At 38.6% G+C, this 23,830-nt stretch overlaps 2 protein-coding genes across 7 annotated transcripts in view; both read right to left on the reverse strand.

Moving 5' to 3' along the window:
- Positions 1–2,154: 2,154 nt before the first annotated feature.
- Positions 2,155–17,295, reverse strand: akap1b (A kinase (PRKA) anchor protein 1b). Of its 2 annotated transcripts, none has more exons than XM_079885838.1 (11): positions 17,132–17,295; positions 11,932–13,493; positions 9,578–9,711; positions 9,175–9,301; positions 8,963–9,090; positions 8,478–8,655; positions 8,247–8,397; positions 5,551–5,618; positions 5,390–5,463; positions 5,233–5,298; positions 2,155–4,816 (listed from the first exon to the last, which is right to left on the reverse strand). In XM_079885838.1, the coding sequence occupies exons 2-11, from the start codon at positions 13,466–13,468 to the stop codon at positions 4,754–4,756; spliced, it is 2,526 nt and encodes an 841-aa protein (XP_079741964.1). In that variant the 5' UTR covers positions 13,469–13,493; positions 17,132–17,295; the 3' UTR covers positions 2,155–4,753. The 2 variants fall into 2 exon arrangements, with proteins under 2 accessions (XP_079741964.1, XP_079741965.1); XM_079885839.1 differs by lacking the exon at positions 17,132–17,295 and adding an exon at positions 16,221–16,441.
- A 1,987-nt stretch (positions 17,296–19,282) lies between these two features.
- nf1a (neurofibromin 1a) overlaps positions 19,283–23,830 on the reverse strand; it is a 77,040-nt gene continuing 72,492 nt past the window's right edge. For 4 of the 5 annotated variants that reach the window (XM_079885731.1, XM_079885727.1, XM_079885729.1 and 1 more), the window contains 2 exons: positions 22,767–22,820; positions 19,283–21,103 (listed from right to left, as the gene is read on the reverse strand). In XM_079885731.1, coding sequence (XP_079741857.1) covers positions 20,961–21,103; positions 22,767–22,820 — 197 coding nt within the window. In that variant the 3' untranslated portion in view covers positions 19,283–20,960. The remainder of the gene's footprint in view (positions 21,104–22,766; positions 22,821–23,830) is intronic. The other variant, XM_079885730.1, reaches the window with a different exon arrangement.

Genomic DNA, 23,830 nt, shown 5'->3' on the forward strand with positions numbered 1-23,830 from the left:
ACTGATGTCACACCTAAACTCAAAAGGGATCAAAAGTCTGGGTTGGCAGAAAGTTGATGATCAGCATCATGGTACCAACAAAGACTGGCTGGATTGGTTTGCGTTTGTCAACTCGAAACTAATCCTGTAACCCTGAGTTTGTTCAGCTACCATCATGGTATGGACTCCAGTGGAGTTGAACATGGTAATTATCAGCTTAGACTAGCAAGGCAGAAACTACCACAACACAGGCACTATCTTAAACTGGACTTGTGTATCAGTTATGATGATTTCCTTCTAATGAGGTAGTTAATTGTTTTGATTATTGTACTTATTGCCTGAGGTTCAGTATGGTGGTTTATATCGGGATGATGTGGAATCTTGTTTGACCCCACATGAATAAAAACACTAACTAATCATCAGAGGTGGACAAAGTACACAACTTTCTTACTTTATTTTTGTTGCATTGTTGTGTGTAATACTTACAGTACCTTATGCCTCTGAATCTATGCCTGCCTACCTACCCTCATATCAATATCAAATGAATTTCTAGAACACAGTTCCAGTAGTGGGATTGAATGTGAGATTGAATAAATTTACTCAATAACATCCACAATGGTTTCGGACACCCAAATGGCTGTTCCCTCAAATAGTGCCCTATTTAAATTTTTTTGGCTTTTAGTATGAATATGTTAGCCTTACTGTTATCTATAAGCTAGTGTGCTCCAGAATTTAGAAGACCAAACCCAACGTTGAAAATGAAAATCAGGTTGATGTCAGAATCCAACGTCAGATTGACGTTAATCTCCAACGTTGTACTGCGGTTGAAAATGAAAATCGCGTTGCCGTCAGAAACCAACATCAGTCGGGTTTCCAACTTTCATTTCCAACCAAAATCCAACATCGGAGACTGATCATATATTATGGTTTCTGCCTTGACTTTGAATCATTGAATGTGCAATTCAAATCACAAAATATGAAGATATCCAAAGTCTGACTGAAATGTACAGAAAGAGAAAACTGGAGAAAGTTTTCTAATGTCAGACCGTTAGTTACACCAAAGTTACTTTTTTACTTTAAGTTACTTACCAAACAGCCATCAGTAAGTCATAAGTTAAATAAGTAATAAGTATAGTCTAAGACTTCTAAAGTTTAAACCGCAAAGAAGCCAGTTGGCTGCTAATGAGATGAGGCACGTGTCTATTTCTACTGTTTTTTTTTTGTGTGGTTTTTTTTTGGGACTTGCAGGAAGAGTTATGATTTACCAAGACCTGATTTGCCAAAACCTGAGATGTGGTGTCACCTACAGATCATACAGCATTCACCATATAATGCTGCTGATGGATACTTTAATGTCACTTTATAACCAAAGATTTAAACTCATAAATCATCCAATAAATTAAATCAACAGCTCCAAGGATTTGTGATTTTGTAGCACACAACAGCGCTAACCTGAAGCCTCTCAAAATGTCATACACATACAATTAAAGTCATTCTAATGGCCAAACCTTTCCTAGAGTGAACAGACTTGTAACATTTAATTTGAAAACACTCCGAAATCATCAGGGATTTGCCAGGGGCATTTTAGACACGATAAGAAAAAAATAATTCTGAACAAAAGCTCAGGTACAAGTGTCACTTATTGTCTCTCTCAGCCGCAGCAGAGCGCAAAGGTGGCTCGCAGTACAAACTCTGATTTTAAACAAAAGAAAAAGAAAAAAGACAAATTAAAAAAGACCTCCCTCTCTTAAAGTCATGAGTTGTTACCTAAAGGACTCTCTCCACTTTAGCCGTGTAGCAAATGGAAGAGGCGATTCGTCAACTAATGCTGCTGAAGGATGGATAAAAGAGGTCTCATTTAGAAGTGTTTACACTGGCACGTCTGAGAGAATATCCTTGTTCTTGGAAATGTCATTGTTGGGATTACATCTGAAATGCATGAACTCAGCCTTGGAGAGAAGCATGATCATAACTTGGTATTTAACTCCCTCTACAGGTTAGTGGTGGCAAACTGAATTTTCAGCATCATTACTCCAGTCTTCAGTGTCACATGATCCTTCAGAAGTCATTTTAATATCCTGAATGACTTTAAACATTTGGTTTGTTTGGTACAGTATATTACAAGCCAAGTCACACTGATTTCATAACTAAAATACAACATGTAAAATATAGGAAATATTTTTTATAACTTTATTCTCTTTTTTCAATAGATCTGTACAACCAAAGAATCAAACCTTGTAGTGAGTCTGGCAAAAACTGACCTGTACATGTCTATGCAGAATTTCTTACACTCATTTAAATAATCAAATGATTAATTATCTAGCTAAGCAAACATTGCAAACCATTCCTACCAACAAATGAGCAGATTTTGGAAGGTGGGGATGAGACAGAAAAGAAAAAGAAAACGTTCCCTTTTGCTTCCTACACTCGCTCCAAGTGTTTTTACAGTGAGACATCTTATATTTACACACACACACCTGGACAAGTCTAAAATAGCGTGATTTTTCATTACACGAGAGCGGGTAGGAACATACAGGTGTAGACATTTGAACTGGTGGTAGGAAGCCATGTCAGTAAAGATATGAGCGTATGCAGAGATTAACTGGACTTGATCAATACATAAACCGTAAAACAAACACAGACCTAAAGACAGACCAATGAAACGTTTCGGCTCTGAGGTCGGTGTGGTTCCTTATTCATTCACCTGTAGTGCAGGCATATACCTAATGGGCCGCGCACGTTCACACAGGTAAAGTACTTTGAAATAATTGGACTCTCCTCGAACACAGAATGGTAATAAATGAAAAGCTCATACCTGAGATAAACGTAAGAGAGTACAGAAACGAGGTTGTGAGGGAAATATTGCAGAAAAACCTCGCAGCATATTGGAAAACTGTGCAAATACCCTCACAAACGTCTAAACCTTCTTTCTTTTAGTCGACGTTACTTTCCGATGCTGTCAGTTTACATTTACTTGGCGCTAAATTAAAAGTGAGCAGGGTGTGTTATCGTTTCAAAATATAAGTGTAAAAAAAACTTTGTTTTTGTCCAGATTTTTCTGGAGAAGCCAAATATATACAGAGTTTTTTTTTAATTATTATTTCTGACACTGGAAAATTTATCAAGGGCATAAGAAACTAACAACTGCAGTGCTAACAATCAAAACCAATCAAACAAACCATAACCAAGCTAAAAGCCTGGAAATGTTCCATCCCAGGACACCCATAGACATTCTGAAGTCCGACATTAGATTAGCAAGAATTCAGCAGCAGAAAAAGGGGCGAGCCTTGGCCAAAAAGCCATTCAACGACTGAAAGAGCATGATTATTGACAAAATACAAAAAAGGGAATATTAATCTCTGCGTCATTATACTTTAACAAATTATAGTAATAAAGCAGACCTTATTTCATCCCACATGAAACCAACATAAACAAGAACAACGGATAAGGCTTAAAAGCTTTACTCCAAGCCAGGTAGGTGTATCGACAGCTTCTCTTAGGAGCCAATTGGGTGGGTTGCTGGGATTGGACACCGTGAAACATGTTATGTACAGAATGCAAAGAGACATTAATGGCAATGGGTCTACTAGACGTGACGTTATTGCGAGACTGATCTTGAGTGAGACGAAAGCAAGCAGCCCATCACATTGATAATGCGACATGTGACTTGACGTGCTTTGGAGCAGAATTGCATGCATACAAAAACACACAGACCCATTGAATGCAATTCATCCACCCAGAAGGGAAGTGCCCTGCTGTCCTCATCACGCAGTAGTGTTCTGGTTTGTGTAGTCATTCTTTTAGTGTCTCCACAGATAAGAATTAGCCGTACAGGCCCTTTTGCCATCTATTGCAGCACCATTCAAGCTCTAGTGTCCCTCTAGGGCTGAAGACTCAGTGTAGTCTTTCCTAAAAAAGGCCCAAAGGTCAGGAGGGCACAGACGTCTCCTGGATTAACAGACTCCGTAATCAGTGAAGTAAATGAAGTGATGCTTAGTGTCAGGCCTATTGACGCCGAAGGCAGTTGGATTCCTACAGATCCAGAGTGTGGGGAAGAGGGAGGTCATGAAATTGGCTGAGTATTACCCTCTTAAGGCCACACTGTTGAACAGACAGACATAGAGATGAGGACATGGAGCTGTGGTCGTTTATTCCTTGTTGAACTGCACGGAGAACCACCTGGCTGGAGAGTGAACCTGGGACAAAGCCGTGATAACGTAAATGCAAACATGATGTCTCAAGTCTCAGGATTACATCAGCAGCAACAACACTGAGTCTTAACTGCACCATAGTTATCTTCACAAATGTACTTTTTTTTATCACTACAGATTTTTCATCCACGGCATGATAATCCACAGTCTGTTGTTTTTTTGTGCTGGAAAGAGTCTGATCGGACGGAAAACATGATTAACCTTTATTTAGTTACAATATTTAAATTTACAGGAGCACAAAGTCAAGAAAACTTCAGTCCTCGTTGGTGGTTCAGTCATTGACGCTTAGCTCCCTCTTTTTTCTCTTTCATACAGTACATTGATTTCTTACGCAAGGGGATAGAGAGGAAAAAATGAAAATGGAAAAAGGCAGGATGGAGGGGACAGCAAACCAAAAAAAGAAACTCCCAGAGCCAGTGATGCGCACTTCATGTAGGAGGTGGTGGTGGACACGGTGGGTGAGGAGGACAGAACCTGCTGATATTCATGATGAGTGAGGATAATTAAGGGGCAGGTGGGCCACGAGGTGAGTGAGGAGAGGAGGGCGAGGGATCTCTGGAGGATCAGAAACTGTCCACCCAGGTGCCATAACCTCGCTCTGCCAAAGTGCGGTTGAGCAGGACCAGCTACAAAAAAAGGAACCACGTATCATCATGTTATTCATGCTACACATTATCGAAGACAAATGACAAGCATGAAAGAAACCCCTTTAAAATGAGTGAGATTGCACATGAAAAACAGAACTGAGACTGTACACGGTTTCTCAATATTTCAAATTTTTTGCACTTTTGCCATGTCAAATCAATAGTTTAACTATTAAAAGGGTGACATTCTGCTCAACATCCTTTTGTGTAGCAAAAAAGAAATGGAGACATACAGGTTTGAAACAAGAGGATGAGTAAATGTCAAAATTGTATATTTTGGAGTAATTTTTTTTTTTTTTAAATAAAAGCCTTTAATAAAATAAAAGAAAAAATCATTTTACATCCTTTCCCATTAATAACAATTTTATTAAATAAAAAAAATGTTATGGTAATTTTACCTCCTCTCCCACCATGTTCCACATGTGTACTAAAGGAAGTCCTGTATTATTGTCGTAGTTGGTGACCTATATGAGAAAAATGCCCATTAAATTATCTTTTGGTTGTAAACGGTATCAACATAAATGTCATCCATTAATGAATGATTTAAAGACTCACTTGTGCCAGCAATGGAACCCCTCTTGTCATCTCCTCCAGCGCAGAATTGGCCTCTGCTGAGAACCGATCCTCTCCTAATGAACACGTGAACAACAGTGAGATCCAGCTGGAATAAGCAGATGAAAAATTCAACTTCTAAGATTTAAAAGAACAAGGCATACCTGGAAGTGGGGCGATGTTGTCTAATAACACTTCTGTTCCCTGGAACGGTAATGTCACAAAGTCCGATCTGAAAAAGAAAAGTTAGGTGGGTCCACAGAAGACGACTATGATTAAAAACAACAAAATGCTGAAAAGATAGGAATAGCATCTAAAGGTGGGAGGTTGATCATGACTCATGAGTAACTTTAATTTCAACCAATCATATCATCTATTGCCATCATGACTGCATAGAAATCATGCAAATTATTTTACCTTATGCCTAAACATTCATGACAAATTTTACTATATAAAATAAATCAATACTATATTAAAATACACGCCCATTCAAAAGTTAGCAAGGTAAAAAAAAAAAAAACTTTAATTCAGCAAGGATTCATTAAATTGATCAAAAGTGACAGTAAAGACATTTATAAATGTTACAAAAATTTCTATTTCAAATAAATTATGTTCTTTTGAACTTTACATTAATCAGAGAATTCTGCAAAAATGCATCACAGTTTCCACAAAAATATTAAGCAGGACTGCCGTTTTCAACATACGATTCCAAACCAGCTTATTAGAATGATTTCTGAAGGATCATGTGACACTGAAGACTGGAGTAATGATGCTGAAAATTCAGTTTTGCCACCACAAGAATAATAAGAATAATAATAAAAAAAAATGTATTCAAATGAGTCATTTTAATTGTCATATTACTGTTTTACTGTATTTTTGATCAAATAAATGCAGCCTTGAGACATTTCAAAACATACAAAAAAAAATTAGCACACCTAAATGGTAGTGTTCTTGTAAATAATACATATTAAATTAAATTGATATGCAATTATTATTTCTGTATAACATTTTGTGTTGTGGACAATGCATGATACAGCTGTTTACTTTAAGAATAGGGCTGTCAATGTTAATGCGGTAACGCATTCGATTCATTTAAAATCCTTAACACTTTAAAATAATTGAACGCAAATAAATTACTGAAGCATGTGTAATTGCATCATTTTATGTCACGCAGTTAGATGATCTTCAAAGTTCAGGAGTTTATCACGCTGAGCATCTACAATGGCGCAAACATATCAAACTTGTAATCATAGATATGTATAAGCAGATCCACATTCGACCCCAACAGACATGTCTGCGCGCCTGCCATCTTACAACGTTCAGCATGTCGTCACTCACTATAAGAATCAATGATGACGCAACATTGCTCAGCTTCTGGTTGTAAAAACCAGATTTAAATTCCTGAAGAAATGGGATAACCTTTTACAAGTGAGTGTGTTGGTTTGTGTTTTCATACAGGTTTTTAAACTATGGTAACTTTTAATGTCGTGTTAGCGGACGCCCTTGCTTTATATTGTGTTAGTTTAGCATAATCATCTGATGAAGTCTATTGCAGATTTAGATTTTCATACATGCGTCTAACTACGGTTGCAGACGCAGTCAACTTGCTCCCGAATGTTTACGGACTGGCTTTGACAGTTACAATATGGCAGACGGCTTACGTATGGTGGGCCATTGAAACATCTATGTGGTATCTATGTATATTTATCTATGCCTGTAACGCAGATAGGTAGAAATTTCTATTCTAATCCTTTAACCTGATTTCACTTCTCTGTTTGCAAAAAGATCATTTTAAACTAATCTCCAGAATAAGATTTCAGTCGAATGATCCAGTAAGCAAATTCTTTCAAACAATCAGTCCAAAACAGTGCTAATGTAAAGAAGGCCAGGCTGATTACATCAGAGATGGCACAGAGAACAGAGACTCACATTGCATTTTAAGTGAATTATTCATTCCAGTGTGTGTTTCCCTCACGTATCGTGCTGTGTGAAATACAGACTGAACTTCAAAACATCCCACTGCTGTATGGCCAGATGATATGCAAACTACGTTCCTCGGCTGGAAAAAGCAAACCAGCGTCTTGCTAGTTAAGTTTTGATGGATGAGGATTGCAATCAAGGTAAAGACGTACAGGAGTCGTACAGTAAGCATACGTGAGTCCGCTATATTGATGCGCAAACAAATAATGTATGTGCAGTCTCCGATGCACTGATTGCACATTGTAGGCTATTTATGCACTGACACATTTCACTACATTCAGTACATTGTTTCCACACACATTCAGGATAATATTTTGATTTGTCTTGTGTTTAGTCATTCTGAATGGATCCGTGTACTGTAGTAGGTATATGCAGTCAGGTCAAGGCAGTTGGTTTAGGGCTTTTTTTGTGGTCCTGTTCAGTATTGTAACTTGTTGCAACTTGACTTGTCTAAAATGTAAACGCTCTTTGCTGTCGCACTGTTGAATTCTGGAAAGAAAAAAAAAAAAAAAAAAAAAAAAAAATTGTACAATTTTCTTATGTAAACGCTTTGGCTTGGGTGTGCAAACATTTATGAATTATATGGATTCCTTATATCATTTGGTTATTTGGTGTACTTTTTTGGAAAGACACCTAAATTTAACTTGAAAAAAGCTTGCAGAAAATACAGTTTTGTGAGAATCACCCTTCAATCTAATAGTTTACTTTGCTGGATATAGCAAATGATGACGAAATGGTGTATGTATAAATGGTGTGCGCTTAATTTTATGATAAGCGTGCGATTAAATCACACAAAAGGGTGCAATTAAATTGACAACAGAACATTGATGAGAGGGAGAGGTGAGAAAAAAAAGAAATGGGGGAGGGGGTAGTATTAAACCTGATCTGTCGAAGGGTGTCAATTTTGACTCTGTCGTAGCCTCCATAATCAACATATCGGATTTCCACTTCGGTTGAATCTTTGTAGAAGGAGATGACCTGCGCTCGCCACCAGGCTCCATCGACAGCTGGGGCCGCACAAATCACTCCAACTGGAAAAGAGATGAGAGAGAAAATGAGTAATTCTCTGCAGAATGAGGGATGTGAAAAGAGAGAAAGGGGAGCCTTTTACCTTCAACAGGTGATGGCAATGGGGGAGTGCCAGGCTGTGAATAGCACAGAAACATCTGCTGGTCCAGACTGCGCAGTGCGTGGTACGTAGGGTGAGTGTGTTGCTGGACAAACAGGTGACCGGCTGATACAATGTTCACCACGATCACCTCCACTGTCACCCCACTGGGCAACAGAAGCTGTACCAGGCAGATCCATTGAAGCACTATGTTAGTATGTCAGAAATCCAGGAATTATCTGATTTTTTTTTGTTGTTTGGTTGCAGTTCGATTTTATTCAAGTAACATGATCAGACTGCGAACAAAACCTTCATAAATCCAGTCTTACAGGATCTGTCTATTTAATGTGATAATTTACACAACGACAAAAAATCCTATGTACAATTTACACAGAAAGTGTTAGAGTCCTGCATGACAGTCAGAATGCTGTCTTAAAAGGTATCTGCCTATGTAGTCTGCAGGAGTGGTGGGAAGGAGCCAATCTTACCCAGGAAGTCATGGGCAGAGAGGGCAGCGTTAGAGGTGGGGGCGGTGGGGCGTACAAGTTGGTCAGGTCCAAGTCTTTAAACTTCTTCCCAATCAAGGCCAGCGCCTTATCTACCTGCTGCTGGCTTCCTACGAAGCAAACCAGAACAAAAACAATTCAAAGAGGCTATGGCTGAACTGGAAAAATATAGCCCTTTGGAGAGACTGACTTACCCTCTATATGGCAGATCTGAAACTCTTGAGTGTAAGGCAGGGTTGAAATGTAGATCTTAGCACCAGAGCTCTGCTTCAGGAAGCTCACATATCTCCCTTGTTTGCCAATTAGCCGTCCCACTAGATGCTATAAAATCAGAGGAGAACCACAGATATCAAGACAGGTTTTAATGAATTCATACATAATGATCGACTAGTTAAGTTAATTAGCTTTAATAAACGTGTGCTACGCATTCAGGCCATGGTGTTGACAAAAGTTGCTCTGTGCTTTGATATTTAGATAAAGGGCTGTAAGACAACATGCAATGAGTTTTTCTTCATTCTAAAATTGTATCAGAAAAAAACTTTTGATTGATGGAAGTAGAATAATGTGAATCAGAATCAGGGTTTAAAGGAAACACACCTTTGGCACCTCAATCTCCCACACAATAAGCTCTGAGCTCTGTGATTGACAGGTCTGGCTGCCACTCGGCTGGCCGTCTCCCACCCCCAATGTGGAACAGCTGTCCACTGAATCCATGCTATTCACATCTGAACCTGTTATGACAAAAAAAAACCCCACAAATGTCAGTCAGATGTGTCAAAGTATAAACATACAGAATCATTTCATTGATTTCAGCAAATGTTTGAAAAATGTAAGTTTTTAGTCAATTTACTATTTTCAAAAAACATTTGCAAAAAAATAAATAAAAGGTAAAAAAATACTACACACACATATATATATATATAAATATAAAGACATGCATAAAAAGGTAAGACATAATTAATAAAATACATTTAAATAAAAAAAGTTCTGCCAACTGAATAAACCAATCAATATATTACCTGCAACTAATTCTGGGGTGGTCTGCATATCTTAGAAATATTATATACAGTATTGCATGTGTATATAAAAGGTAAGATGTAGAAAATAAATTTAAATAAATGCATAAAATAAAAAAAAGAAAATAAAAAGAAATCAATAATCACCTGCAACTAATTCCAAGATGATCTGGATATAGTAAAACCGATTGTTAGCATAGTTAGAAAAATCTGGCATCCATTCCACACATTCACCTGACAACATTACTGCAACCCAAATCAATGACATTCAGGGGGTCTAAACAGACCATTCTTTAACAGACTGAACGCAAATGCCTGCTTAGCCAGGTCATCACTGTTTGCTAAGTAACCATGGGGTAACAATAACAAACACAACAGATGACAAGGACCATTAACAAACAAAACAACCAGCCTCTTCCCTCAGGACAAAAACCATGCCGCTATTGTTCTTGATTGATACCATTAAAGCTTAAGCTTATGACACTTTTCCTACTACTTGAAGCTGACAGCGTCAACAATTGCCCATTTACTCTGCTTTAACTAATGGGAAAGAAGCATCAAGGGTCTGTTACATTTTCTCCTTTCATTCAAGAGAGGATGGGCTGAGACACCAGGTGCTGCCAGTCTCCACACCAATCTCAGGTCACAATATGGCAGGAGAAGGATCACCAGCAGCAGCTGGTGAGGCAGCAACACCTCACAACGGTTCAGGCAAATCACTCACACACCCCACACAAGTGATTCTTGTCATCAAATCAACAGAAAAATACTCACTCTGCATTAAAATACAAACATTGCAAAATGGTCAGTGTGCTGTATAGCCACATTCTGGTAAAAACAGCCGTTGAATAACTAATAACAGAACTACTAGTGGCCATTTCTAACACCTGCTCTGAAGTTAAAAAAGCAAGACACCGCTGATATCCATGTACAGCAAGGAAGTTGCTGTAGTAGGGAGTGGTAAAAACAGCTGTGCACATGTGGTTGTGTTCATGTAACATACACTGTTTGGGAATTTGAGCATCTGAGGTTTCCAGAGAGTCTATTCACAGTTTGAGAGGTACCCTTGACTCAGGCTTTTTTGCACTACTACATCTGGCCAAATGTCAAGAAGAGGAGGATTGATGCTGGTTGCATTTAAACACAAAAACAAAGCCAATTGAAAACCGTGAGCACGTTAGTAAATGATTCCAATCCTTTGTGCCTTCCTTTTGATGGAAATTCAAAACCTTTGTGGAAAGTTAGATTTGCACCAGCAAAAACGTTTGACACTACACAACACGAGCCATGGGGAAAAAGCAAACACATCGTGCATGCAAAGCGATCTAAGTGTATCACATCCCAAACTATTAAGTAAAGCACAATCAAACAATCTCCCAAGATGGAGTTCATATGAAGTGTGAATACTGAGAGCATACAGAGAGATGCTTTGAGACCACTGAAATTAAAGGAATTCAATATTGTGAATTTAATTTCAGTTTGACTAAAGGGAAATTGTCATCTTTTACTCTCCCTCATATAATTTCCAAACTGTTTGATTTTTTTCTCCTGTATAACACAAATTGCATGATATTTTGAAGAATGTTTCAACTGTTTTATTCATAGAATTATAAAGTCAATGAGGTCAAAACAACAATGGACCCCACTGACTTTAATTTAATAGACAAATACATTTTTCCAAGTATATTGTGTTCCACAGAACAAAGCCTGAGGAATGTTGATTGACCGAATGTTGGTAATTTAAATAATTTTGAGATTATGCAAACTTGAGAAGTGTGTATGATCATCCGACGCACCTACAATGGATTCGGGTAGGTGAGCCACTGTATTATTTGGCTCCCACAAAGGAAAGTGAAAAAGATTCGGATTGACTTGAAACGGGTGAGTAAATGACATAATTTTCATTCTTTTAAATTCTTAAGAACTTTAACTCACCTCCTGATTGGTCAGCTTCTACCTCGCTAGCGGCGCCATTCCTGAGGCCTGTTCCATTCAACCGTGCTGCTTCGCAAACCGTAGCAACATTTTCTGCAGTAAGCGGGGACTCCTGAGGAGCAATTAGAACAAGACTCTCCTGTAGTCCATCTCCATGACCCTCTGAGGCCCTACAAGTCCCTGAAATTTGAATGAGGTCCTCCTTGCTTTCAGAAACTGTAGAGGAAAATCCCGTGCTACGGAGGTCCTCACTGCTGACGCCATCCTCGGATTGGCATGTGCTACATCCGGAGTCTTCAACCAGAGCTTCCTCCGCCTGCAGCTTGGCCAGAACTGGCGTTGACTCCAACTGTTCCCCAGACGGCACAGTCAACAAGCCTTTTTCCTTCTCATTCTCTGGCATCTTCCAGAGCGAAGGTGCCAGACAACCATTGACAATCTCTTCCGCTATCTGTGCCACCCGAGACTCTTCACTTTCTGTACTTTCAGGAGGTACACACAATTCTACTTCCTTACCATTTACAGCCGGCGTGCTGCTGTCAGCAGCTTCAGAGCCCTTGCTGTATCGCGACTCACAGCTGCTGACCGCCATGACCTCCTGGGTGGCTGCTGAGATGACCTCAGAGATCAGCCCCGCCGCGAGGCGCTGGAGCTCCTGCATGTCTGGACTGGTCTCGACCGGCAGGCCCAGGTCTCCGTTTTCATGGTGCTGGGCCTCAGTTGATCTTTCTGAGAGGGGTGTACTGGTGGAGTTGGGGAACGAGGTCAGAGGTGTTTTTGGGCTGCAGATCTCCAGCAAGACAGCCTCGCCTTCCGTTGACGACGCAACGAAGGCCTGCTCATCTTTTGAAATGTCAGCTGGCAGATCCTGAGTGCATGTCGGTGCCGAGGTTTCAGTGGCCACCTCTCCCTCAGGTTCAGGTCGCTCTGCTTTGGCTAGCTCTGCGGGACGCTGCCTAATTAGCGGTTGGTTTTCAACCTGCTTCTTGATTGAAGCAGCACTTGCTAGATCTGGCGGAAACTGATTTGAAGGTTTGCTGTCAGTGGCGGCCTCTGGTTCTTTGTGATTAGGGCTCTCCTCCACTGTTTTTGTTGGGGTTGAAGATGACACAGGAGTCGTCTGCCTGGTTGTCTCTGGGTGGCTTTGTGGGGGCAATGATTTTGCACCGCTCTGAGGAGCGCTTAGCTGTCCACTTGCCAAGACAACTGGAGGGGCGCCAAGAACCTCTCCCGCAGTGGCTTTTAGCACTGGCGTGTGAATCTCCGCAACAACTTCCTGCTCAACAGGTCTGTGCTCTTTGGCCTTGACTCTGTCACGGCTGGTTCTACGGTGTGTACTGCTGGCTACGGGGCAGCTCTTGTCGACCATCCCATTGCTGCCCTCGCCAGAGGAGGTCCGCAAGCCCATAACTGACCCCTCCTCACTGTCCCGGCTGGTGATTCGCTCTTTCTTGCGGGAGATGTACCACCACCAGCCTATGAGCGCTAGCACTCCAGGAAGCGTATACGGAACAAAGGACCGGAACCTCAGTGGCATCTCCTCTAGACCCTAGCAGCTACACCTGCAGATCAAAAAAAAAAAAAATTGTTAAATTGAGTTAAAGCAAGACATAACAGCAAATGACAATTATGTTGCAATGTAATGGACAGACCATAAACTTGACATACACACCAAGCAGAACCATTCAATCCTATTACAAAAAGTTAAGATATAAACATTTTTAAACAATTAAAAAATAAATAAATAAATACAAAGAAACAAACAGGGGTAGTTAGATATGCCCCCACAATTTAACCACCAATATTTTTAATATTAGCACAGTCAAAGCTAGTTCTTAAGGATCACAAATAGGCTAAGTTATTTATTTTGCAATAACCAAAATACTGTACATTATCCCACTAACGACACAGCTACTTAAATATTTAAACGAATGGACATGAAATATTGATACGAGTTCATGAATTTTATTGATATAATTATAATTATTATATAATTATTATTTTAATAATTATTAATAATTATTGATATAATTATTTTATTTTAAATAAGAGAGCAGAGTGATATGAGAGACATTAAGCTAGCAAAGCATTTATAGCTGTAAACCAGTTGCAAACATTTTACCACAGATAGACCAATCAGAAAGCATTCAAGAAAGATGTGTAATAAAATGTTTTATTTCTGGTTTAGGATGCATTGCCTTTGAAAGAATGGGTGACTCATACTCATCTTGGAAAATTGCACCCTAGTCAACATTAATAAAAAACGTAACTAAGATTGCATTTTATATTGCATTGTTTGCAGCACTTTTGGTCAGGCTGCTTTACAGTGAGAGAGGGAAGACTTCTGGGCAGCCATGCAAAAACTTCAGGGACAATATCACATGGCTGACATTCAACCTCAGAGGCTGCTGGGAGCTACGTGCCATGTCTACCTCACTGCTTGAATGGGAGGAGCATCCTTTCAGAGTTAAAAAAGGACATTCATGCATGCCTTTCCATCAAGGGAGCAGCATATCCCAGTCTCAAGAAGAGGAGGAACACATCATATACAAACCCCTCCCATTAACTGCTGTACATAGTAACCAAAGATAAAGAGGTTTCTGTTTCTCTTCAGCTTTCATATAGAGTTTCAAAAGACAGCCTTGCCAACTGCCTCTCCAACTGTCAATGAATAAGGACTAGGCTACAGCATGTAGCATGTGAACAAAATACATAGCAAGAAATCAAAGTTGGTTCAGTGGTGGTGTGGTGGGGTGGGGGGGGGGGGGGGGGGGGGGGTGTAAAGAAGGATAAAAGAAATGGAACTTATTGTAATCAGTTTTAAATATTTGCAATTTGGCCATTTCTAATTATTACAGGGGCTTGGTGATTACAGACATGTTTAAGTACAATGGTAATTGCATCTTATATATCAATATCTATCTATACACACATATAGGGCTAGTTTATAAATCACAACAAACCAAAATTTGGTCCCAGACTAGATAGCCCCTACTGAGCAACAGCATTAATCGAGCTAAATAAATTTACAATGCTGTCACCCATTCTGTTGTATTGTTCAGCCCATTTCATACATGTTCAATTCTTACATTTATTTAATACTGCTGTAAAAGTACAAAAAAAAAGTCTTAGCCTACATATCACATTTCGATGACAAGATAACAAAATCTGCAAACTGCTTAAATGAAAATCGCTCATAGCATTTAATTTGATCTTCTGAAATTGAAAAACATTGTATTAATAAAACATAAAAACAACTGTACCCTACCTATTTTAAGTGCCACATAAACAGACTCCAATTCACCAAACAGTTTCTACATTTCAGATAACTAGGCTATTAATAATAACATAATGACCCACTCTCCATTCCCATTCTCTGCTGAATGAAACTGTAAAAGTAATAGCTATGGAGGGCTGGTCTGTTCATACAATGCATGCAATAATATTACTACTATACTATCTGTTAACGCTATCAGTCTCGAGAGCATGTTTCAAGCAGCCACGTTAAACGAATAGATCAACATGCTGTAGTTTCTGCATAGTAAATGACAAACTGATTCAGGAAGACCGTGTTCACCTTCACCATGAGGTTAAATAAACGCTCGCCGAGTTAACGCTCGCTGTCATATCATGGCCTAGCGCGCGTGCGCGAGCGGACCATAGAAAAAGACCCGAGCGCGTGCTGCACGGTGGCTGTTCGACCTTGGGGAGGTGTAGAGATAACGGAGAGGGCACCGTAGCCAGTCATTCGCGCAACACGTTACATACGAACCCATTGATCGCAAGTAAGCGGCTTACTAGAGTTGCTGCATTCAGAATACAAAAGCGAACCTCTGAACCCTCCAGCGCGTGCGGTGATCGTTACGCGCACCGGCCACTGGCAGAGAATTACACAGGAGAGCTACAAAAGTGACGTGCGCGTTTCACCGCACTGACAATGCAGCGAAAGTCAATAATATAACACGACATAATTGTGCATAAAAGCTCATGCCTTGGCTGAGACAAATATAACACGTTAAACCAGATGTCTGCGAGGTTGTAATGCATGCTGCGTGTGTTAGCAGTCAAGCTAACTGGCTGCTGCTATAAGGACTAAAGGGCGAAATTTGTTAAATAAAAGCAGGAGCTATAACGGTTTATGACAGCAATGAAACGTACACATAACCGAGGTGATTAAATAAAGGAGAACCCGCATAACCAGTTAGCGAGGTGATATTGACCTACAGTACGCGTGGTAGGCCGCTGAATGAATTACAACCCCATGCAACCATTCAATCTAAAGTACTGACCGCTTCAAGTATCTTGACTTTAAAACGATTTTACCGGGGTAACCCTCCACCGAGTCCTCTTTCAGAGAGGCCCTGAATTATCCATGAGTTCACAGAAACCGCTCGTCCATGTGGCTCGGTACATAATTCAGCTGAATGAAGGTGCGAGTTGACTTTAACGCGCAAAAGACGAGAGAACAAAGCAGGAGAGCGTGTTATCCGCTGTCATTCTGCAAATGACCACACCAAAATTACAACAGCTCCAAGTAACACTACGAAGTTGACCTCACAAATATCCAATTTACAAATCCCTAAGGGAAAATTCAGATTATCAAGGTTTCTAGCTGGTAGGAACCGTTAACAAATCAGCAACCAGCTTGTCAACCTATCCTAAAATGGTCAATATAGTTTGTGGAACATCTAACCTTGGTCCTGGTCAACGAGCTACTTACTAACTTTAAAATACAGGTCATTTGTATTCCAAAACATGATAACTTCACTGGTCATACCAGTTGAAGGCGGTCAAGCTGATCTTTGCGACATGGTACCTGGTCTACTAGATAATTATGACGTTTAATAATTGCTTAATTAGACGAAATTAATTGACGTGCAGGACTTAACCCATACATTAGGATTGAACTCAGATTTGGCGACAGTTAGCCGCAGTAGCTAAAGCGTTTTGGATAGCTGTGATAGCACTGGCGCAATGTCAAACATACACTGCCGAGCCAATGAGGCTGGAAATCATTTGTCAAGATGAGATGATTGAATGTAAGATGGTTAAAATCAGTTTGTATGATTAGCACTGCACACCAGACAGCAGGACTAATCAAGAGAGGCGGCTAAAATGGGCTCCCTCTTTCTTGCGGTATAACGTTAAGCTTCACCTATCAACATATGAAGTAAAACCCGAACACGCGATTTATACTCACTGTGTTTATGCGTCCCTCGCACCGCCACCGTATATTATTAATGTTACGTATTCAAGGCCCAGCACAATCCCAACGTGTCCCCCCTCTTCGTGTGTGTGTGTGTGTGTGTCTCTTGTCTCTCCTCCCCACGTGTTGACCGTCCGAACGCACACTCTAAAAACAGAGACGCTTCAGCTGATCAAATCTCGCGATAAGTCCGCTCTCACTGTAAATGCATTGAAATGTCGCGAGATTACAGTGGTCTCGGACTTCGCGAGGCTACTGGGGACATTCGTTTGGTTTTTATAATTTATAGGGAATAAGACGTGAACGTGACAGACAGACTCAAAATAGATTCAAGCAATTGTAACTCAAAATTTGTTTTCAGTTAAAGTAAAACTTGAAGTAAAAAGAGCAGCACATATTTTATGTTTTACTGCAGTTAGCTGCTAAACTTTGAACTTTGCCCCTGCATGTCTGGTGGTAACCTACACTTCAGTATATTGGAGGCTTGGCACATTTTGAAAGATCAGTTATCTGTTTGTGACCTGTCAGACAGTGTGCTATATTTAATCTAAAACTTTTTTTTTAAAAAGCGTTTAAACAACACGTGTTTTTTATGACTTCACATTAATTGAGAGACTATGGAGTAGCCTATTTAAGAAACCCTGAAAAAAAGCAAAAAGGTGATTAAAACTGTGACAAACTTAAATGAAATGCTAAACTTGTACAGTACCTAAAATAAATGTATTTTAAAGTATATTTAAAATCATGTGGAAAAAAATTAGCCATGTTATTTATTTCCCCTAATGCATCTGTAAATTATCTATACATATTATTTTACAATTGATAATTAACAGATTCCAAAGTCGAAAGTTTTGGGTCCACCCAAATGTTTTTGAGCCACCAAATTGTCTCTTAGGTATTTGCATTTATTTGGATTAACAAAATTGGTTTTTAAACTGTTATTTTGAATCAAATGCAACAGATGTTTTTGGTTGTGTTATACTTTTGTTTTGCCATATATTTAGAATGACTATAAATATTACAAAACCAAACCGTTAGCTCATTTAACACTAGAAATAAGAGATTGTAATGAGTATTTATTAATGAGCCACAGAATATTTTCTGCATTTAGATTTCATTACATTGCCCTAAAAGTTAGGTTATAGTTAATATTTCTGATACATTTTTCAATACAAAACTGCCAAAACTTCAAATTACCAAAACATTTGGTGATCACACAGATTTCAGGTTTCCAATATGATAAAAATCTGATGCAGGTATATATTTTTGCCATTTAAATTTTTTTTGTTTGGCCTTTAATAAAACCCAGATAGAACTAACAAAGATTTCACATTGAACAGCACAGTAACAGGGTTGAGGGAAACTTTTATTACGAACACTGGTATAATTAAATTGCCATGTTATACATGTACAGCAACTAACCGCTTTACAAAAAAGCAAGTAATACAATATCACATATATTTACACTTGTATTTATATACCTTCCAATTTTACACAAACATATTTACAGGTGACAGATACATTGTTTACAGATGATCAATGCAATTAAAAATCTGGCAAATGCATCAAACACACATCATGAATTATATAAAATAAACCACTTTTTAAGTTTGTTTATGATGAGTTTAATTACATATGCAATTTAAAAGGCTTAGGGGCATGCCGTGTGTCTAACCGCTGCCATGGCAGTCAAGACTGTGCCTTCATTATTGTCTTAAAGTATTGAAGTATCAGATTAGGTCAGTTTTAGATTGGTAGTAGCAATGCAACATCTAAGATTCAAGAGAAAGGAGTTATATTCTTGTTATTCAGAGTAATGGACGCAAAAAAGGCAAATATTACACTTTGAACACTCAATTGGGTAATTTATGCTCCTTCATATTTTCAATTTGCATAAAAAAAAAAAAAAGTGTAAATTTGACATGGATTGATGCGAAATTCACCATTACGACAGGAATAAACATTTCAAGTTTCATTTTTGATCATAACAAAACACTGATCTGAAATCTACTTAGTGCCCTAAAATAACCAAAAGTCAGGATGAATGCAAATTTTGGGATCTGCAGGAGTACGGCTGTAAAACAAACAAAAAATGTAAAAATAAATCTACAAATAAAATGGAAAAAATGACTGATTTGGTCCCAGTTTTAAGTGTGAATCATCTGGTACTCATGTATTCCAAAACATCAAATTAAAATTATGCATAAATATTCCGTCCTCAAACGTTTGGCAGGTACCCTTCTTTAGTAATACAAGTTTCCCTTTAATAAGCATTTCAAAGAGCAAACACATGTACTTTGAGTTTGTCACCAGGTACACTACCATTTCCTCCTCGTAGATTTACAGATCGACATAATAATGGCTGAAAAATGCAGAAAACAAATATTGCACACAAAAATCGGCCACTTCAATTTTAACGGCCATGGTACATAAATTGTGAGGCCCTGCAAACTGCTTCTTAATTCAAACTTAAATGGCACAATTGTTTAACTTTGCGATTCACTGGTTAGGTGCCAAGTGAGAAAACGATTCAATTAAATGCCAAAAACAAACATTGTTACGAAGCTAGTGAGAACTGCATGGAAGAAATCATTATGTTAAGGCATACAACATAGACAAGATAGACGTAAAAATGTACAAAATGGAGTTCACAACAGTTTCCCCTCACAATATTGCAAACTAGTCTTTGGTGCAATGTTACCATGTCAGCATGTGGTGGGATTGGGATTTCTGTGCCGTATGTGAGCCGTTAGTGAGACGGGAACAGGGGAAGGTAAAAGTGTGCACAGATATTTCCTGATCACACACTTAAATCATGTGCAATTTGTACACACATAGTGTTCAATGAAAAAGAAAAAAAAGAACATATTGCACCACTGTGAGACGATGAATATTAATGCCAATTTGTCGTGTTTGATTTGTGCATTTTGGGAAAATCCTACATACGGATACATACTCATCCGTTGCTCTGCTAGAATCGTTTTCGACAACTGATGATATAACGATCGCAACGTAAACCTTCATGTGATCTCCGAAAGGATTATCTACATTTACAGAATAAATATTTAGATGCCGCAATATGATATTCTCATATTTCATGTTTACACCGTAGCGACATATGAACAATATGGTAAATGTTAAAGCCGCGACATGTTTTCATAATTAGTACCTGTTTTCCCTTCCTTAGCAAGGTCTTGCCTATTTTACAAACTATACACAGCTGAAAACCCTGACAAAGGCACACAATGGATAAAATAAGAACCCAAAACATGTGATCGTTATTATCGTCAATAGTATAGTACACATATAATCTTTCTGTGTATACACCTGGATCACGATCCAGATTTCAAGCCTGTGGATATCAGGACAAGTCAGGCCGCACGTCCATCCCATGGCGGGTCCGGGACTAAATGGAAAAAGACCGGATGCCAAGCCAAGATGATGAGCCTGCGAGTCTCCACACGGTTGGTCAACTGTTTGCTGTAGTGGTTAATCAGATCAGTTTCTCATGTATGTACGTGTTTCTTTCAGACATCGATGAGGACATGATCTCAAGTTTGTGCAAAACGAAGAGTGGACGCCTCAATTTAGCATTGCAATGTGGTCAGTCCCAAGACATTTTTGATGTTGAGTGCAACACGGAGAGTTCAGTGCATCCTCCGAACAAGTTCATTTAGGCAAGTATGTGGCAAGCTTCAACTGGTATCAAAAAAACGAACACTCAAGCGGTTCTTCAATGCAAGAACCTTGTTAAACCGGACGAGGGAAAGCAAAAAGGATTCGTGGAGAAGAACGATGGCCGCGGAGTAGGTAGAAATGCTTCTCAGACGATCTTTTTGATGCTTGGCCGTTTGAAGCTGCCTGCACTACGCTGCTTCTGTACCTGGCTGGCTGACCCGTGTCGTATTCGCCCACTGGTGGAGAGACTCGAGGTGGGAGAAATCTCAACGTTCTCCTTGTCGATACCTGCAGGAGAGAGATGTTATGTAACAACCTTGCGTGCACACCGGTAAATCTAAAACCTCAAATTGAATCAATTCACAATCATTTTTTTATTTTCATCTAAATGTATCCAATGTAAACAATATGTTTTAAAACAATAACTAAAGCGTCAGATTTTGCAGACATGCTTTGACATGGAGTCAGGCTGTAAATACACATACTGATCAGTAGGTGTCTCAGTGCACAACATTATCACACTGAGGAGAAAGTCTCATGTAGGGATCGTGTGTGAGCGTTCATGATACAAGTGTGAGACATAAGTGTGCGTTTAAAAATGTGCCTGTTGTTCTTGTGTAAATTATTAGAAGGCCAATATCAGCATTACTATTCTCATAGGTTCAAATTCCCCAACTATAATGAAATAAAATATAAAAGGCTTTTCACACTGTTTAAAACTGGGTAAATGTCTTCAACATTTCACACTTTTAAGGCTGTTAACAGAGCTTTTAACCTTGGGTTATGGTGCCTTCTCGGTGCTAAATCTGAATCGTGGTGCCAAAAGTACATAAAGAAACCAAGCGGTTCTGTAATAGACAGCAAACCATAAACTGCCTTAAATATCAAATTCCATATACAATTTTGAAAAGCCGCTGTTTAGATTTAAATGATTAAGAGTATATGATTGGATCATTATTGCAGTGATTATTATGTTTCTAGCATGTTATATGTTTGGCAACAGTTCTTCTAACCCTAATTATTGGAGTGTGTAGCTTTTCATTTCTTAACCTCTTAGTTGTCATCCAAACTTAAATGGTTGTAATTCAAGAATGATTCGGAATAAAGTCCTAAATTGGTTGGCAGATTATTGTAGAAGAGAACTAAATTAGGAAAGTGAAAAAGAAAAATATCTTATAAAAAACATATATTTTACAAGACTATTTTAGACAAAACCAAGAAAATTTTCATACAATTTATGAAGTGGACATCCTATTCAGAAGTAGTATGCACAGTTTGGCAGTATTCAACCTCTAATAAACATAAAAAGAACACGTATGTGACATTAAAGAGAGGTGGACTCTTGCATTGTCAATACAAGATCTTGACCAAAAAATGATGCACCTCTTGATGGAAATAAATGTTGTGATGTTATGTTATTTGTGCATACATTTTTGGTCAAGATCTTGAAGAAAATGACTCCAATTAGGGTTAGAAGAACTGTCGCCAAACATATAACATAATCACTGCAATAATGATCCAATCATAGACTCTTAAGCATTTGCCTATTTAAATCCAAACAGCGACTTTTTTTGTCCAAGCAGTGTATTTATATGTAGAATATAAAATAAGATACATTTTAATTTTTTTTTTAACGTATATTAATTATAAATTAAAAAAAAAAGTAACCAAGCGCTAACTAAGGGTTAAAAATGGCACACTGGCCTAACAATTTCAAGTGTGAAAAGCCTTTAACGATGCAATTAAAACTGCAAATGTTCTGTCCTCAGCTGTGTATGTGAGTGTTTGTTTAATACCAGGCCCTTGTGATCTCTCTTCACAGTTCCTGTTAAAGTAGCCCCTCTTGCTTTGATCTGACAGTAGCATCTACTACTGACTCCAGCAGCAGATTTACAATTCAAACACTACGAATGGCAACTGCTTTTTTCACACAGTGGAGGTCGATGAGTACCTGGGAGGACGAGGTGAGGTGGGAATACAGCCGACTTAGAGCAAGGCAGACAGGCTTCACACAGAGAGAGTAGAAAAAAAAAAAAAAAAAAAAAAAGACATGAGTGACACATTCACAACTCAAAAGAGGACAGGAAGGACAGATGAATGGAAGAAACAGGAAATCAAAATAAAAAAATGGCAGCTTACAGATATATCCGACTGCATTTTACTCTTAATGTTCGGCTGAACAGTGAAGCTAAGAAGCAGTTGATATTAGCTCAAAATGCAGATTAAATTGATATCAAAAGGAGAAATTAGTGAGAAGGAATGTGATTTAGACATTCACTTAAGTGCTTGCTGGATCATCTAATGACTACTGTTACATATGTGCTAGGGCTGCACAATAAATCGAAATGATCGAAATATCGCAATGTATATGTCACGATATGCATATCGAAACGGCTTGCAATAACTGTGGTCGAACAAAAGACGAAGAGAAAATCACTCACTGATCTTGGCTGAATAACTTTTGTAGCTTTAATGAGAATCAGTATATATTTAATTCATACAGTGAAGACTAAGCAGCATTTTATTTTTACATTTGATTATTCAGTTTCTGTTGTTTAATAAACCTAATGTAGGATAACCTGAACCCCTAAACCCCGTGGTTTACACTGATGTTAAAATAACACTTCTTATGCTACAGTAAAACACTGATGTTCACTTTCAGAAGTTGTAGGGATATTTTCTTGTCACAAAAAGAAAGTGAAACACATGTAGGTTATATCATTTTAAATATATTTGAAGTTTATTTTACACACTTTAAGCATTATCGTATCATATTTCGAATATCGCATTATTTAACGAGTTGCATATCGCATTTTTCTTCAATATCGTGCAGCCCTAATATGTGCATAAAGAAATACCTCTCCAGTATGAATATATACTCTTTAACGGCCAATTTAACCTGAATAGTATCACACTGCCACCACTGAAAAAAAGTAAAGACAAGAAATAGGCACTTAAATAAGTTACCACAGTTCGCAAACTATAGAACTGGACATTAATTGCCCAACACAGCTC

Source organism: Squalius cephalus, assembly GCF_949319135.1.
Source record: "Squalius cephalus genome assembly, chromosome: 11".
Lineage (NCBI taxonomy): Eukaryota > Metazoa > Chordata > Actinopteri > Cypriniformes > Leuciscidae > Squalius > Squalius cephalus.

Bases quoted from the DNA above. Each gene is read 5' to 3' on its own strand.
- akap1b (XM_079885838.1), bottom strand. From the start codon at position 13,468: ATGCCACTGAGGTTCCGGTCCTTTGTTCCGTATACGCTTCCTGGAGTG. The intron at 9,302-9,577 runs GTGTGTTTCCTT...CTGATTTTATAG, and splicing joins GGGAGATTGAGGTGCCAAAG to CATCTAGTGGGACGGCTAAT. The intron at 8,398-8,477 runs GTAAAAGGCTCC...TCTCTTTTCCAG, and splicing joins ATTGCCATCACCTGTTGAAG to TTGGAGTGATTTGTGCGGCC.